Source organism: Bos taurus, chromosome 23 (genome assembly GCF_002263795.3).
Source record: "Bos taurus isolate L1 Dominette 01449 registration number 42190680 breed Hereford chromosome 23, ARS-UCD2.0, whole genome shotgun sequence".
Classification (NCBI taxonomy): domain Eukaryota; kingdom Metazoa; phylum Chordata; class Mammalia; order Artiodactyla; family Bovidae; genus Bos; species Bos taurus.
In genome coordinates, this window is record NC_037350.1 from 30,994,606 (window position 1) to 31,011,507 (window position 16,902).

At 45.4% G+C, this 16,902-nt stretch overlaps 5 protein-coding genes and 2 non-coding genes across 7 annotated transcripts; 4 read left to right on the forward strand and 3 right to left on the reverse strand.

Moving 5' to 3' along the window:
* Nucleotides 1-584: 584 nt before the first annotated feature.
* Nucleotides 585-1,075, reverse strand: H2BC14 (H2B clustered histone 14). The gene has a single exon (XM_024983939.2). The coding sequence runs from the start codon at nucleotides 1,042-1,044 to the stop codon at nucleotides 664-666; it is 381 nt and encodes a 126-aa protein (XP_024839707.1). The 5' UTR covers nucleotides 1,045-1,075; the 3' UTR covers nucleotides 585-663.
* A 245-nt stretch (nucleotides 1,076-1,320) lies between these two features.
* Nucleotides 1,321-1,812, forward strand: H2AC14 (H2A clustered histone 14). The gene is given in 1 exon segment (NM_001098720.2): nucleotides 1,321-1,812. A coding segment is annotated over 1 exon segment (393 nt). The 5' UTR covers nucleotides 1,321-1,350; the 3' UTR covers nucleotides 1,744-1,812.
* Nucleotides 1,813-4,535: 2,723 nt separating this feature from the next.
* Nucleotides 4,536-5,938, forward strand: H3C10 (H3 clustered histone 10). Its single transcript, XM_010818465.4, has one exon. The coding sequence runs from the start codon at nucleotides 4,545-4,547 to the stop codon at nucleotides 4,953-4,955; it is 411 nt and encodes a 136-aa protein (XP_010816767.1). The 5' UTR covers nucleotides 4,536-4,544; the 3' UTR covers nucleotides 4,956-5,938.
* A 1,197-nt stretch (nucleotides 5,939-7,135) lies between these two features.
* H2AC13 (H2A clustered histone 13) lies at nucleotides 7,136-7,612 on the reverse strand. Its single transcript, XM_010818446.4, has one exon. It carries the CDS (start codon nucleotides 7,576-7,578, stop codon nucleotides 7,192-7,194), a length of 387 nt encoding a protein of 128 aa, XP_010816748.1. The 5' UTR covers nucleotides 7,579-7,612; the 3' UTR covers nucleotides 7,136-7,191.
* Nucleotides 7,613-7,856: 244 nt separating this feature from the next.
* Nucleotides 7,857-8,316, forward strand: H2BC13 (H2B clustered histone 13). The gene has a single exon (XM_024983940.2). The coding sequence runs from the start codon at nucleotides 7,885-7,887 to the stop codon at nucleotides 8,263-8,265; it is 381 nt and encodes a 126-aa protein (XP_024839708.1). The 5' UTR covers nucleotides 7,857-7,884; the 3' UTR covers nucleotides 8,266-8,316.
* Nucleotides 8,317-11,528: 3,212 nt separating this feature from the next.
* On the reverse strand, nucleotides 11,529-11,601 carry TRNAM-CAU (transfer RNA methionine (anticodon CAU)). The gene has a single exon. It is a non-coding gene; the product is annotated as a tRNA-Met (tRNA).
* Nucleotides 11,602-14,486: 2,885 nt separating this feature from the next.
* On the forward strand, nucleotides 14,487-14,558 carry TRNAQ-UUG (transfer RNA glutamine (anticodon UUG)). The gene has a single exon. It is a non-coding gene; the product is annotated as a tRNA-Gln (tRNA).
* Nucleotides 14,559-16,902: the final 2,344 nt, after the last annotated feature.

Here is a 16,902-nt window from a genome sequence, read left to right on the forward strand (position 1 = left end):
GGATCCTGGCCCTCAGCCTGTTAAATTGCCTTTGTTCACGTCACAGAGAGATAATTTAAACCGCCCAACTGTGAATGGCTACAAGAAATACATGCCTGCCCTGAAGCTGACCATTCCCGGAGTTGGCCCTTTTTACTTCCTTATTGCCTCTCCCTCTTCTGCTTTTTGACTTTAGTTCTAAAGAACTTGAAGTCCAGATACCGACAAGATGGTCATTAAGACAGTCTGCCACCATGTCGGTTTGGCGGCTTTCTGTATAGTATCCCTTAACCTAAATATTTTTCGAGACTCATTAGCCTAGAGTACGACGAGCAGGGAGTTTGGAGCCAGCAATGAACAAGACAGATGCCAGATAGCTTAATTGGAAGACCTTAACTCTAAGATCACAGAAAAGCCCAGAAATGATTGTAATGCCCTGGCTACTTACACTGCAACAAGTTATCTTCAAATACTTCTGCGAACAAAATTAGAAAGCGAAACTTAAGCCTTTTATTAAGAAAAAAACCACTATACTGCAAAAAACAAAATAACCTCTCAAACAGAAAACTCTCTAACATCACAAACTTAACACTTCAAAACAGTTATCAGTGGACAGGCTCTTTTATAGAAAAGGTAGGTGGCTCTGAAAAGAGCCTTTGGGTTCCACGAGGCCTGTAAAGACGTTTACTTGGAGCTGGTGTATTTGGTGACGGCCTTGGTGCCCTCGGACACGGCGTGCTTGGCCAGCTCCCCGGGCAGCAGCAGGCGCACGGCCGTCTGGATCTCCCTGGATGTGATGGTCGAACGCTTGTTGTAATGCGCCAGGCGCGACGCCTCGCCAGCGATGCGCTCGAAGATATCGTTGACGAAGGAGTTCATGATTCCCATGGCCTTGGACGAGATGCCGGTGTCCGGGTGGACCTGCTTCAGCACCTTGTACACGTACACGGAGTAGCTCTCCTTGCGGCTGCGCTTGCGCTTCTTGCCGTCCTTCTTCTGCGCCTTGGTCACCGCCTTCTTAGAACCCTTCTTCGGGGCAGGAGCGGACTTCGCTGGCTCAGGCATGGTGAAGTACTGCGGTCACAGAACCACTGAAGAAGAGGAAGCCGAAAGGCACCTTTTTAAGGACAAGGGTTTATGCAAATGAAGTGCAGTAGAGATTTCTGGTGATTGGTGCGTCTTCTGTGTGACATCACAGCTCAGCTTCGCCCAATCAAGGTAGGCATCCTGCATAGTCGCATTTCCATTGGTCTAAACAAAAGTAAAACGGTAGCCAATCGTACCGCTTTCTTTTCGCGCCCAGCGAGGGTTATAAACTTTCCGTTTCTGGGTTCGCCTCTCATTCTCCACGGTGACCGTTGATCTTGAATCATGTCTGGACGTGGCAAACAAGGCGGCAAGGCTCGCGCCAAGGCCAAGACTCGCTCTTCGCGGGCAGGACTCCAGTTCCCCGTGGGTCGAGTGCACCGCCTTCTCCGCAAGGGTAACTACGCCGAGCGGGTCGGGGCCGGGGCCCCGGTGTACCTGGCGGCGGTGCTGGAGTACCTGACGGCCGAGATCCTGGAGCTGGCGGGCAACGCGGCCCGGGACAACAAGAAGACGCGCATCATCCCTCGTCACCTGCAGCTGGCCATCCGCAACGACGAGGAGCTCAACAAGCTGCTGGGTAAAGTCACCATCGCCCAGGGTGGTGTCCTGCCCAACATCCAGGCGGTGCTGCTGCCCAAGAAGACTGAGAGCCACCATAAGGCGAAAGGCAAATAGAAGTCTGGATTACTTCGCACCAGTTTAGGTCTCAATCAAACCAAAGGCTCTTTTCAGAGCCACTTAAAAGCCCTTGGAAGAACTGAGCACTAAGTACTAAAGTTTACATACTAGATGATAGTTTAAAGTAAGCGTGTATTATGCCAACCTTGAAGCTTAGAAGACAGTCCCTTTTAAAGTGTGTCATGTAGTCTATAAACTTACCCATGAACAGATACGAGGATTTATTTACTCACTAAATATTGCCACCCTGTGCCAATTATGAGTTGGGAAGCACAAACGTTATGAAAGGTCTATTCCTTTCTGTGGCAGTTTTAAGGCCCTTTGGTTTTCCGGGTTTTAGTAATTAAAGATTACGTGTGTCCAGGGATCAAATCAAACCTGTGCCTTAGGCCAAAGGCAATTATTGGAGGCGTTAGTTTTCTGAAAAAGACCTACTGAAACAGTGGGGCCTTGTGGGACTCCCAAACATGGGGGCCCTTTCTCCCCGTTTCTTGTAGGCAAGACTAGCCTTGACCTTCCCTGAGTTCCAAATAGCAGATTTGAACAGTTGCTACTCTCAGGAGCAGACTAGAAACCACATGAGGCAAGATTGAAGAGATCAGAGAAAGTCATCAAGATTAGGAGACCTGACCAACTGATAATCCTGCATACACCCTAACCTTGTCAGCAACCACGCCCTTGAGAAGTATAAAACTCTTTTTCAAATCTTCCCAGGTTGGGACGGTTTTTTGAGACAAGTTTACCTGGTGGCTCAGACGGTAAAGCGTCTGCCTACAATGCGGGAGACCCAGGTTCAACCCCTGGATCCGGAAGATCTGGAGAAGGAAATGGCAACCCATTCCAGTATTCTTGCCTGGAAAATCCCATGGATGGAGGAGCCTGGTAGGCTACAGTCCATGGGGTCGCAAAGAGTCGGACACGATCGAGAGACTTCACTTCACTTTGAGACAAGAGGCCGTTTTGTCTCCTTTTGCCTGGCAAAGGAACAAAACTTTTCTACTTCACCCAAAACTGTCTCCGAGATTCAGTTCTAAACTGATGTACAGAGAAGCTGAGCTTTCGGCATCGCTAATTTCACGTCAGTGTACGTTGTTTTACATCGTTGAATACGGACATTTTAAATCTTCAGGTCTTTTATCGGAAAAATTAGCTGAGGTACCTGTTAAGTATAACCATTTGTTTATTATTGTGTTCTCAAGTATTTTCCTAGCTCCCTTGGACCCATCCACACAAATTGAGGTGTCGATATGAGGTAATGGCCATACGTTTCAGGATGAAAATGCTAAATTCTACTGTTAAAATACCACCTTCTTGGTCTTTCAATTGTGTTAAAGATCTTGATGTACTAATGGAATTAGATAATTTTCCACTTACTTTCAAGAAGAAAAAAATCTTGGCAGGTAACTTCTAGGCTCTGAGGGGAGGGAGATGATCAGAAAAATTCAGATGTCAGGCAAGGAGCTTATCCCAAGTTTCTGCCAGTGGCTTCCCAGGTGGCTCAGTGAGGAAGAATCCGCCTGCTAATGCAGGAGACGGAGGGTTCGATCCCCAGCTGGGGAAGATCCCCTGGAGAAGGAAATGGAAATCTGCTCCAGCATGCGTGGAGAATTCCATGGACAGAGGTGCTGAGCAGACTACAGTGCCTGGGGTCGCAAAGAGTCAGACACAACTTAGTGACTGAGTATCGCACATGCATGCAAGGAACTATTATAGATGCAAACTCATGGGATGTGTGGTAAATATACATTATTGGAGGGGATTTAGATTCTTTAAAAACAAAGGAATTACATTCCTAAAACAGAAAAATCAATTATGTTGCAAGGGAATTGTTCGAAAAGAAGTTCATGCAAGGATGCGTTTCTTTATGAAGTAATAACTTGAATTCCTCACATGCAAATCAAATTGTTTTTCCTGAAAAAAAATTTTACAGTTCTTAAAATTTGTGTTTAGAGGAAAGATGAGGGGTGATGGTATAGAGCTGCATTCATTGTCAATATGGTAAAAACCAGTGGCCCTGGGCAATAGACATGTGGCTAACCTGAAAAAGGAAGTGGTGGACATGTTATATGTGTACACTGTATTTTGAATGGTTAGTGCAAAATTTAAAAAGAATGTGAAATATCTAACAATTGATTACATGTTGAAATGAAAATTTTAGATATACTGGGTTGAAATACTATCTAAAAGAATGTCTCCTGTTTTTTATTTTATTCTAATATAGTTGCTGCAGCTGCTCCTGCTAAGTCACATCAGTTGTGTCCGACTCTGTGTGACCCCATAGACGGCCGCCCACCAGGCTCCAGTTCCTGGGATTCTCCAGGCAAGAATACTGGAGTGGGTTGCCATTTCCTTTTCCAATGCATGAAAGTGAAAAGTGAAAGTGAAGTCGCTCAGTCGTGTCTGACTCTTTGCGACCCCATGGATTGTAGTCTATGTTTCTCATGTAGTGTGTATTTATTTCTTCTGAAAAATGCTATTATATAGCAAACAATTGTACGGGAAAAATTGAGAAAAAAATTGAGGTCAGGGGCTTTGGGCAACAATCGAAAAGTTCGCGTCGGCATCACCAACTCGATGGACATAAGTTTGAGCAAGTTCCGGGAGTTGGTGCTAGATAGGGAAGCCTGGCGTGCTGCAGTCCATGGGGTCGCAGAGTCGGACACGACTGTGTAGGAGCTGAACTGACTTGAGTCAGTCCGATTACCGATTGGACAGTCCTGGTCGCCTTTTGTCCAATCAGCTTCTGACTCGCTCTATAAATATGTGTCTAGGCGGCGTTCTTTAAACCTGCTGACACTATGGCTCGTACCAAGCAGACTGCTCGGAAGTCCACGGGTGGCAAGGCGCCGCGCAAGCAGCTCGCCACCAAGGCGGCTCGGAAGAGCGCGCCGGCCACCGGCGGCGTGAAGAAGCCGCACCGCTATCGGCCCGGCACGGTAGCTCTGCGCGAGATCCGCCGTTACCAGAAGTCCACTGAGCTACTGATTCGCAAGCTGCCGTTCCAGCGGCTGGTGCGCGAGATCGCTCAGGACTTCAAGACCGACCTGCGCTTTCAGAGCTCGGCGGTGATGGCGCTGCAGGAGGCGTGCGAGGCCTACCTGGTGGGCCTCTTCGAGGACACCAATCTCTGCGCCATCCACGCCAAGCGCGTCACCATCATGCCCAAGGACATCCAGCTTGCTCGCCGCATCCGCGGGGAGAGGGCGTGAGCCTGGCCGTTTTTCCTCAACCCCAAAGGCTCTTTTCAGAGCCGCCCACATAGACAATGAAAAAGGACTGTTACCTTGCTGTTTACTCCTGGTATCCCTTGTGGCAGAAAGTGTTACACTAGTGTTTCTGAGTGGCGTTGTGAAACGTAGGACCTATGATTACCACGTGGAATTTGGGGTGATGCCAACATTATGCACCTTAAGAGGGAAGTATTGAAAGTCTCCCTTCCCCGGAATCAGCCTTTATATGGAAAGGGAGATGTTTGATCCAAAGTATTAATGCTCCCTCCTTCCCCCAGTCCCAGGCACGTGTAAGGCCAGCTTTTAATCAGTGTAAATTTTTGAGTGTGTAAGCCAAGCCTTCTGGGTTCGGGAACAGATACCAAGTCAAGAGGGGCCCAGGACAGATGGCCTTTCTGCTGGCTGGGTAGGGCACCCTCGCTTCAATATACGCAGTTGTTATTCTTAATTTATCAGTTTTCATTTGAAGATTCCTTTCAGGGGAAGTTAGTAGCCCTAGTTATGTGGATATTTCTAGTTACGTGTGGACACAAATATTCCAGGTCTCGAAACTCCATTTGTTTTCCTTCCACCTAAACTTTTCCGGAATTTAAAGTTCAATCATCCCATAGTGTGTGCGTACGTGTGTATTCAGTCGTTGCCGACTTTGCGACCCCATGGACTCTAGCCCGTAATGGCTGATAAAAATACTCAGACACCAGACTATTTTCGTTCATGTTAATGGGTAGATGGTGATGCCTGTAAGAATCACTGGGGGAGTAAGGATGATGATAAATCTGGGATATACATTTTTAATTTCCCAGAGATCTATGAGTATGCTGCTGCTAAGTCGCTCCAGTGGTGTCCGAGTCTGTGCGACCCACAGACGGCAGCCCACCAGGCTCCCCCGTCCCTGGGATTCTCCAGGCAAGAACACTGGAGTGGGTTGCCATTTCCTTCTCCAATGCATGAAAGTGAAAGTGAAGTCGCTCAGTCGTGTCCGACTCTTAGCGACCCCATGGACTGCAGCCTACCAGGCTCCTCCATCCATGGGATTTTCCAGGCAAGAGTACTGGAGTGGGGTACCATTGCCTTCTCCACTATAAGTGTATAAGAAAGTTAAAAAAAAAAAAGGAATATCATAAAGTAGATGAATATGTATGTCTGAACTTGAATTAAGTCTGGGATGGACATAAAGATTTGGAAGTCGGCCTACAGTTCATAGGGTGGCAGAGTCGGACACGACTGACATACAAGATATATGGAGGATTTAGAACCAAAGGAACGTCCTAGAGATCCATCCCTCTGACTCCTCTCTTGTGGCCCCTCTGCTTTATTTTCCAATAGCGAACTTTTGGTCATTTGCCTGCACATACAAGCCACGAGTCTGGTGACTAATTTTCTGCTGAAATCCCTATGCTTTCCTCTATTTCCCAATTTGCTTTAATCCTCAGACCAAGTGTTATTTCTGTCTCCTCTATGCTCCTTTTGCATTCTTTGCGTACTCCTCTTGCTACGTTGTACTTTATTTCGTTTCTCATTAGATTTCTTTTAGAACAGGCAGTGTCTCATTAATGTATCAACGTATGGTACCTAGGTGTGTGGCATTTGTTGAAAACAAGTGCTTTAACATTTAATAATAGGAAGTCTTTGTGTCTGCAATCCTTGAAAAGGCCAAAATGCTAAATGGCATACATGTTCCAAACATGTCTCATTCTGGAATTAGAGGACCTTGCCAGGCCTGACTACCAAAATCTTGTACTTTTGTTACAACCCAGTTTGTATTGTCCGGTTTGTTCTTAATTTTTCCAGTCCGGGTAACGATATGAATACTTTTGCAAGTCTATCTTCCTACAGTCACCCCAATGGCTTCTGCGTATCTTTCACAGAAAACCATTGATGGGCTTTCTCCAACATGCGACTTAGGAAATGAAAATTCACACCACATGCTTAATTTCCTCATGGGGACCTCTGGTTATAGGTAACCAAAACTTATCAGTAAGTTTGAAACTTAGTCTAACACAAATGTTCTCTTGTTCGCAACTGCCCCTAAATACTAACTCTGAAATATAGACTAGAACATACCCTACACAACCAGAGCATTAAGTTGCAAGTCTCAGTACTGTAACAAAGAGTATTTAAGTTTCAGGTACCATAAATTGTGCTACTCTTTTCCCTGATCATGGAAGTGGCTCTGAAAAGAGCCGTTTATTTCGTTGTTTCCAATCTTGGTTCTTTACTTAGTCTTGTGGTGGCTCTCAGTCTTCTTGGGCAGCAGCACCGCCTGGATGTTGGGCAGGACACCACCCTGGGCGATGGTGACTTTGCCCAGCAGCTTGTTGAGCTCCTCGTCGTTGCGGATGGCCAGCTGCAGGTGACGCGGGATGATGCGCGTCTTCTTGTTGTCCCGGGCCGCATTGCCCGCCAGCTCCAGGATCTCGGCCGTCAGGTACTCCAGCACCGCCGCCAGGTACACCGGGGCCCCGGCCCCGACCCGCTCGGCGTAGTTACCCTTGCGGAGAAGGCGGTGCACTCGACCCACGGGGAACTGGAGTCCTGCCCGCGAAGAGCGAGTCTTGGCCTTGGCGCGAGCCTTGCCGCCTTGTTTGCCACGTCCAGACATGATTCAAGATCAACGGTCACCGTGGAGAATGAGAGGCGAACCCAGAAACGGAAAGTTTATAACCCTCGCTGGGCGCGAAAAGAAAGCGGTACGATTGGCTACCGTTTTACTTTTGTTTAGACCAATGGAAATGCGACTATGCAGGATGCCTACCTTGATTGGGCGAAGCTGAGCTGTGATGTCACACAGAAGACGCACCAATCACCAGAAATCTCTACTGCACTTCATTTGCATAAACCCTTGTCCTTAAAAAGGTGCCTTTCGGCTTCCTCTTCTTCAGTGGTTCTGTGACCGCAGTACTTCACCATGCCTGAGCCAGCGAAGTCCGCTCCTGCCCCGAAGAAGGGTTCTAAGAAGGCGGTGACCAAGGCGCAGAAGAAGGACGGCAAGAAGCGCAAGCGCAGCCGCAAGGAGAGCTACTCCGTGTACGTGTACAAGGTGCTGAAGCAGGTCCACCCGGACACCGGCATCTCGTCCAAGGCCATGGGAATCATGAACTCCTTCGTCAACGATATCTTCGAGCGCATCGCTGGCGAGGCGTCGCGCCTGGCGCATTACAACAAGCGTTCGACCATCACATCCAGGGAGATCCAGACGGCCGTGCGCCTGCTGCTGCCCGGGGAGCTGGCCAAGCACGCCGTGTCCGAGGGCACCAAGGCCGTCACCAAATACACCAGCTCCAAGTAAACGTCTTTACAGGCCTCGTGGAACCCAAAGGCTCTTTTCAGAGCCACTCAACATTTTCTAGAAAAGAGCCGGTGCGCCTTTCCCGTCAGTTCAGTGGGAGTGGGGTACTATCCCTTGAGTAGCGTTTTTAAAAGCGTAGTTCTGTTATGAAAACCAGGTTCATCTGATGCCTCCCCTTATGTTTATACTGGATAGCCACAATACCTAAAAATCTCGAGAGCAACAGTTCAGACGCTGGAGAACTCCAGGAAACCACGAAACATTTACTGATTTCCTAACACATTTTTTAATAGTAGCTTCTCAGGAAGCCCCAGATTCAAATACTTGCAGTTTATGTTCTATTAATGTTTCTGGGAGCTTGGGAGCACTGAATGGGGGCCATTTTTGCATACACGGGAACTCCAGATCTTTGTCATACTGCAGGTCAGAATGCAGGATCTAAGGAACATATCTTACAGCTACACAACGTGATCTGAATTGCTTTCTAACTCCTTAAAATGTACATACCCCTGGAGACGAACTTTTACAAGTGAGAATGGAAATACAAGTTGGAATCAGCCACTGAAGCCAGAGGGTGCTAGAGAGTAACGTCCACAGCGGTGACCCTCTTGCCCTTAGCGTGTTGGGTATAGGTTTTGGGGTCATGTTCACTTTTTTAAATAAGATTTCAGCACCCCGCGGGTCTCTCTGTAGCCGAGATCAAAGATGCCTTGACCACCTCTGCGGGCCAGGCGCCGGTGGCGGGCATGGTGATGCCCTGAATGTTGGCACACAGGAACTTACTGTGGCTTACCGTAATTTATAGTCCCTCCCCGCCTTGCCACTGTCTTAACATGTTGAGAGTACAGATAAATCGAAGTTCTAAAGACAAAAGTGGGGTGGGGGTGGCGGAGATGTACTTTCAAAGGGAGGGGGGAAGCCAGGTGTTTAGCTGAATTTTTCGGACCAAATTGAAAACAGAGAAATTCGGCGGGACAGATTAGCAGTTCTCGTTTCTCCCGCTTCCTTGTTTCAAACAAAGGCGGAGGAGGAGATACCAGCCGAGGCTGCTCCCGAAGTAGCAGAGTTCTCTTGGATAAGGTGAGGCTGACGGTATGGTACCCGTGGAAGGAAGAAAGGATCCTGTGGATTGAGATGTATTGGGCACGAAAAGGAGATTGACCAGTGAACGTGGATCTCCAGTTGCTACTTGCCTAACTGCAGATGTAGACACAAGATGTAGTGAAGCTCTCAGCCTGAATTGGATTAGGAACGGAAGGACTAACTTCTGGCCCCAGCTCCACCACTTGCTCTGTGGCCATGGAAAAATTTAACCACTCTGAGTATTCCACTCTGTGGAAGGCACTGTTCGCAAACACACCATGTGCAATGTGGCATATTACAGTGTGCTAACAATGTATGCTAGATTGTGAGGACAGTTCTACGGAGTAGGTAGTGTCATCATCTCCATCATCTCAAGGCAAAACACAAGTAATTTACCAAAGGTCCCCACAAAATTTTAGGTGAATGGGATTTAGGCAGCCAAGTTTAAAGTCCATGCTCTTAGCAGTAGGATCCACTGCCTGTCTTAGGTCATAATCGCCACGTCTGAAAGCAAAGTGACAGTAAAGCTCTGAAACAGGACTTTGTTTTTATCAGTCACTCCTACAGCATGACTTCATGTATTCAAAGTTATTGGGCATTAGCCATGTTTTGAGTACTGTGCTATATTCTTAGACCAACTAGGCCACTTCTTGACTGTGTCTTGCCATAGGCTATGTAAGGTATGGATCACCAGACCTTTCCTCTGTAAAATGGAAATAACTCAAAAATTGCGATGATAAATTTAGAGGGAGTTTAGTAGCTCTTGGTCACTCAATGTTCTTTTGTCCTTTTCTCTCCGGTATTTTTGCATATGTATCAGAATGACATGAGATAATAAATAAGAAGACTTTAATTAATAAAGCATTTTTTTCTACTGGAAAGCCGGTAAATCAGTGGGACTCTAGCTAATTTTCTATTATTAACACCCCCCCCCCCCCCCGCACACACACACCCTGTTGCCCTGTTGCTTTACAGTATTAACAAACTTTCAATAATGCTTTTTTCTTTTACCGCGCTTTCCATGTTCTAAAAGAAATCTCTATAAAACTGCTCAAAGTGATCAGTAGAAGTTAACTATTTCTATTCTGTCTTCTAATAATCTTCAATGAATAATAGCAAACAATTTTAAACATTTAAATGGGATTTAATGCCAAAGGGATTTTAAGTGTTCTTGCTGCCACCAAAACCCAACTGTATTTCCTAAACCATCCTTTCATCCAGTTAACTAGTAAATATTATTCAGCATCTACTATTCACTACAGGATAGTCACTGTATGCTGGGATAGGAATGGAAAATTCCGAATAAGGCTGTTCTTGAACTTAATTCTCAGTCACTGCTGGTGGCCTTGAAAACTGGGAGAACTTTCATACAGGAAAAGTGGGCGGTATCCAGCGTATTTAAAAACACACATATACTCCCAACAACCTCATTTCTAGGAATTTAACATTTTTGAAAATGTGAAAAATGGTATGTTACAGAGTTTTCCAAGCAGCCCAGTTTGTAAAACCAAAGACTAGAAATAATCTGAATGGTGAACAATAAAATAGAACATTACAGTATATCATTCTACCTGCAGGTAAAAACAAATCTGAAGGCTCTTTTGCATAATATTAGTAGCAATATTTACTGCTTAGACATTGGGAGATAATGTCCTAAAACTTTCCTTGTGTGCTTTGCCGTGACCGACTCTGCGACCCTTTGAACTGTAGCCCACCAAATTCCTCTGTCCATGGGACTTTTCAGGCAAGAATACTGGAACAGGTTGCCATTTCCTTCTTCAGGGGATCTTCCCACCCAGGGATCAAACCCACCGTCTCCTGTGTCTCCTGCATTGCAGGCGGATTCTTTACCTGCTGAGCCATAGAGGAAATCCCAAAATGTCCTTGTATACATTAAATCACTTATTCTTTATAACAATATTTTGAGTTAAATTAGTTTATACTTGTTTTATAGATTATAAAATACAGGTCCAGAGATGATGAGAAACTTACCTGTAAATGTACAGCTAGTAACAGTCGTGCCCGACTCTTAGCGACCCCGTAAACTGTGGTCCAGCAGGCTCCCTGTACGTGAAAATTTCCAGGCAAGAATACTGGAGTGAGTTGCCATTTCCTTCTCCAGGAGATCTTCCAAACTCAAAGAGTGAGCCTCGAGTCTTCCGAGAAGTCTTAAAAAGAGCTGCCCCCTCTGAGGTTCGAACTCAGGACCTTCAGATTATGAGACTGACGCGCTGCCTACTGCGCTAAGGAGGCAGATACCTGTGCTTATTTCTATTCCGAAGTAGTCTAGCTTCAGAATCCGTATTTGTAACTACTATGTGGTTTCCTCAAGTATTGATAGGTGATGATCTCCATGATTTACTGTCAAGGGCCAAAAGCAACATACAGGATAATGTGCAGTAGATTTTTGTATACATGGGTTTGTATAATCTAAAATATCTCCAGAAGACTACTACACAAATTGCTACTATTGGTTATTTTTGCAGAAAGGATGCTGGATAGCCTAGGAGCAGGGATGGATAGAAAATCTTTTTTGATTGTGATGTTTTTACGCACTTTTAATTTTTAGTCATATGTGCACATTGTCCATAAACAAACAAATGAAATAATAAGATAATAAATGCTTCAGTAGAGATGTATGTGGAAAACCCAAGGAGCAAAAAATAAATAATAGTTACCAGCAGAGGGGAGTGGTGTACAAAAAGCATTCTGGGCAGATGAAGTAAGAACACAGTTGTCACATTCAAGGCACTGGGAATGTTGGTGGGATTAACGTCTACAGGAGTGGGCAAAAGGGAGCAGTGCAAAGGGTTGAGCAAGCAGTCTGAATGTTACACAAAGGGCTTCATTCTGTATCATGAGCACACTTGGCAAAACAATGATAGGACTTCAGTATAAAACCTCTAGGTATGAACCGTGAAGAGTTTATCAAATAAGATTCTGAAATAGTCATGATTCTAGATGCCAGGTTAACATTGTGTGGTCATTTAAATGAAGCAGACTCTCACATTATTTGTTAAATTATCTATCAGTCATAGATGTTTCTTTGTTTTTCTGAGCATGATGGAGACAGAGAAAGTACCACTAATCCATTAGGGGAACTAGTAGTCCTTTTCTTAGCCAGTTAAAAAGAGATGACAAACACAACATTCTTACCTTTGCAACCAGGGAATCAGAATTGCAAACTGCATTGATCTGTATTTAAGTACGCTGCAATAAAGGTCTAATTTTTGGTCATGGACCTGTCTTACAAATCAAGTGACACTCCCACATTTTTATTAGCTGAGAACAGACAGTAGTTTCAAATACTGGCACAGAATTTCATATTGGACAGGAGAAAAGGAATCTGACAACACATTAGGTCACTTTTTACAGCCAGATAATTAATAAATAAATGAAATTCTTAATATATCAGCTCCTTAATGGGTGATGTGGATAAAAATAAAGAAAGGAAAGAGGACGTTGAGAAAGGTAATTTTAAGGAAGGCACTTGGACAAGGCCTCACAGAGGAGTCATTGGCATAAAGTGGTGAGTCACTACCTGGGGGAATCTGTTGCAGGCAAAAGGAACAAGTACCCAAATCAGGCTCCTACTTAGTGTGTTTTGGGAACTGCCAAAGGCTGCTGTGGCTGGAGCAGAGGGAGCCATGGGATGAGAAGTTTCAACTTCTCATCTTTTTATCTTTGTTCAACTTAATTTCTGCATGGAGCCTCAACAACCTGCAAGTTTTCTAGATAGCTGCTGAAAAAAATGCCCTGCAAAGCAAGAGAAGATCACTCCATCTCTGTTAAGATCTACATCCAGAAAAACAAACAATAAAATTGTTATAAAACCATTCCTGAAGAGGTGGGTTCTACCAAAGGAGTCTTATTCTCAGCCATACCCCAGCACCAAGCCCAGAGCCTAGAATGTACACTGAGTCAATGACATGCCAACCAATGTCTCTTTACAGCTTAATATAATGAAAGGACATAGCACTTAGATGGTTATTTAAAGAGGGGAGTTTTCTTATCTTTAATCATCCCACTCTCACAAGACCCCACACAAGCCTGCCAATTTTGTGAAAAAACATTAATTTTGAAAATATATGACAAACAAATTGGCCCATAGAAAGACACTGATGTTCACATTACTTATGGTGGCAAAATATTGGGAACACTCTCATTGAGCAAAACTAAGATTAGGTCAAGAAAATTCCTGTTTCTAGACCTGTTCAGGTTACTGTTCCTGCATGCTAAACAGCCCAAACTTGATGGCACAAAGCATTTTATTAATCTTCATGGAGTCTGTGGTCAGGAATTAGGTCAGAGCACAGCTGCAATGGCTATCAGCTCTAAAATGTCTGGGGCTTTAGGCAGAAGATCATTGACTTGTCATTTACAGGACAACTGCTGAGGGCTAGAATTATCTAAAAGCATCTTCACTCATTTGTCTGGCAATTGACACTGGCTGTGGGCTAGGACTAACATTCAGAGAACTTTTCTTTTTTTGGCCACTGACCTGGAGGATCTTTTTCCCTGACCAGGGAGCCAATCTGGTTGCACATGGATGGAAGTGCAGAGTCCCACTGGATGACCAGGGAATTCTCAGCCTGAGCACTTTTATGTAATCTGGCTCCCTAACTGTGTGGTGGCTTCAGAATGATCAGACATCTCATACATTCCAAAGAGGAGTGCCCCAGAACACCTAACCAGAAGTTGTGACATCCTATCTCAGAATAAAAGTCATAATCCTAACAAGGTCCCACACAGCACTGCCAGTTGTATATGAGAAGATGATTAAGTGAGAGGGTACAAAGGTGGAAGCAGGGACTTCACCCTTAGAAAAGATCCTTGAAAATCCAGATGAAAATGTTTTACAAAAGTCATGCTGTTCTAAGGATAATTCTTGGATAGGAATGTCCTGAGTATCACTGGACTTCCAGCATCTGGCCCTGACCTGAAAACCAGTTGTGCCACTAAGCCATGTGAGACAACCAAAACACCCACACATTTTCAAAATTACCCCTCCAGAAGGTACAATTTTGTTGGAGGGTTGGGGGTGGGGGTCACGTTGCTTAAATTTTGGTAATTGGCATCTAGTGCCTCAAAGATGAATATTTGCCACAAGAGATACTTTTTCAAAAGCTTCCCTTGTGGGCCCCATGGTGTAATGGTTAGCACTCTGGACTTTGAATCCAGCGATCCGAGTTCAAATCTCGGTGGGACCTTCCTGGTTGTTCCCATATTCCATTTTACTTCTGCAATCTCGTCCCAGCGTTTCCCCTTTTCTCTTGTAATCCAACCCACCACACGTCAGTCTTAACGAGCAATAGTAACAGAGTCTTCTCTGATGGGAAGTCGGAGCCCACCGGCTGCTGAGCGAAGCTGTGTTCAGAATCCAGCACTCCCAGGAGAAGCCGCCCGTCCTGTAACCCGTGCCCAGGTCTGCCCAGGTCCGGATGCGGAGGCGCCGTCTCTCCGCTGTCTCCCTTTGCTTTATTCCTAGAAAGAAATCTGTGTGAGCAGGCAAAAGAACTTTGTTTTAAAAGAATGGCCACTTTATCCTAAAACTGGAAAAGGAAGTCTAAACTGAGAGGTGATAAATTTGTGATTAGAAGGCGATAAACACGGAGCGTTTCTGTTCTCTCTCGCGGCTGGGCTTTTCACAGAGGGCGCTCAGAGGAGGCATCTGAGCCTACAGGAGCAGAGCACGATAGATGGACTAGCAGTCCGCGCCCTTAACACTTTCAGGCCACCTCTTCCCGTTATAACTGCAAATTCCTTCAATTCTTAGACATGCTAGGAATACCTCTGCACAAAGTTGATCTTGTGGGACTGTTCTTCAAACTGTGGGTAGCAACCCATGAGTGAGCAGCCCTTGCTATCACCTTTGAGAATTCCAGTACAGGACAAGTTATTTCCACTTTGCTGGGGGCAGCTCCCCACATTTTCATGACTGTTGAAACCTAACCTAACCTGGCCACACCTCCAACCTCGTTTGTCACCGTTCCTGTTACACTCGTCCCTCCAAAATATCTTCTAGTCACAAGCTATGATACAATTATTTCTACCATCTTCTTTTCCTTTCCGTATTTACTAACAGCAAAACGTTTTTGCCCTCCATTTTGCCCCCAGTTCTGATTCTCTATTCATTCCTCAAATATTAACTTAGACCTTTCAGCACTTCTTACCCAGGCCTTCATCGGCTCCCTTGTCTAGGCTCGCGTGCTCCATCTGTGTTTCCTCAGCACCCAAATGTCCCCTTCTCCTACCATCTCACGTTTTAATTACTTGTTGAATAACTCCCCCACTGCTGCTCTAGACAGAGGATATCCTAGGGGAGAGACCAGTACTGTGGCTTTGTTCACCTTTCACTTCTCAGTCCCACAATCCCTGGCTCCTGTTAGGAGTTTAAAAATATTGAGTGCAGAGTTCCCAGGCTGCCTAGTGGTTAGAATTCCAAGCTATCCTTGGTTGGGGAACTGAGATCCTGTAAGATACGTGGCCAAAAGAAACAAAAAAATAAATTAAAGAGAAAAGAAAAACTTGCTGAGTGCATAAAGTTTCATCCCAGAACCCAGGGTAGCTTGTGTCCATGTTTGGTTACAAAACATTCTGCTCTGCTTTTTCCCAAATTTCTTCTCACTCTTTTCCTTCAATGATCCCAAGTCTACAGTAAACTCTGAGAACCAGACTTTGCCCAGGACTGGAGCAGAAACTTCCCTGAAGGTGAATGTCAACCATGACTTTGTCTTAATGAGGCCACAGCAATAGCTCAATTTGGAGTTGAGGAAGGATATGTAATAAGAGCACTGAATTTTGCACTTTTGAATGAGAATTTGAAAAGAAAGTCTCTTTTGACTACATGCTTGCCCTGTCATTCTAAAGTCTGAATGTGCCTGCTTGTGGTTATCTATTGGCTAGGGGGAGGCTGGTGCCTGCCATGGGCCTAGCCTCTGAAAAGAGCTAATTACACATTTGTCATCCAGTTGAAGATTTTTGAACGCTGCATAGAAAGTGAGGATTTAATCTGAAGGCGTTCTTTTTCCCTTGCTGGGGGTGCAGGAAGGAGACTTTAGCCTCTGAACACTGCACTTTATTTATTCCTTGCTGGAAGGGCTTCACTTGCTGTCCTCATCACAGTTCGCCTGAGGGCGTGAGTCTGGGAAAGCTGTAGGATGGGGCCCTGGGGAAGTACAGGCCTTTTCTCTGCTACACGGGGCACGGCTGCTGCACAGGTCAAGGCCCCTTCCTCACGCAGTGCACTTTTGCTAACATATCAGGAATCACGCAGAGTCAAGGCCATTGGGACTATTCTCTGGGGCGCTGGAAAATGTCATCGGGCTGGTATATCCGTTGCTGACTAAGTTATGCGGATAGAAGAGGAATCTACCTGGGTTCTCCCCGCTCAGGTTTAAAAGCGTTTCCTTTGTAAGGACGTTTTTCTTGTACCCGCCAGGTTTTGACAGTTTAGGATCTCCAGTAGAGGATCTTTACCCTCTCTCCTGAGGGTCTTCTACCCACTCTATGCAAACAAGGAACAGTCTTCGGCCATTCTTCGCCTGTTCTAGA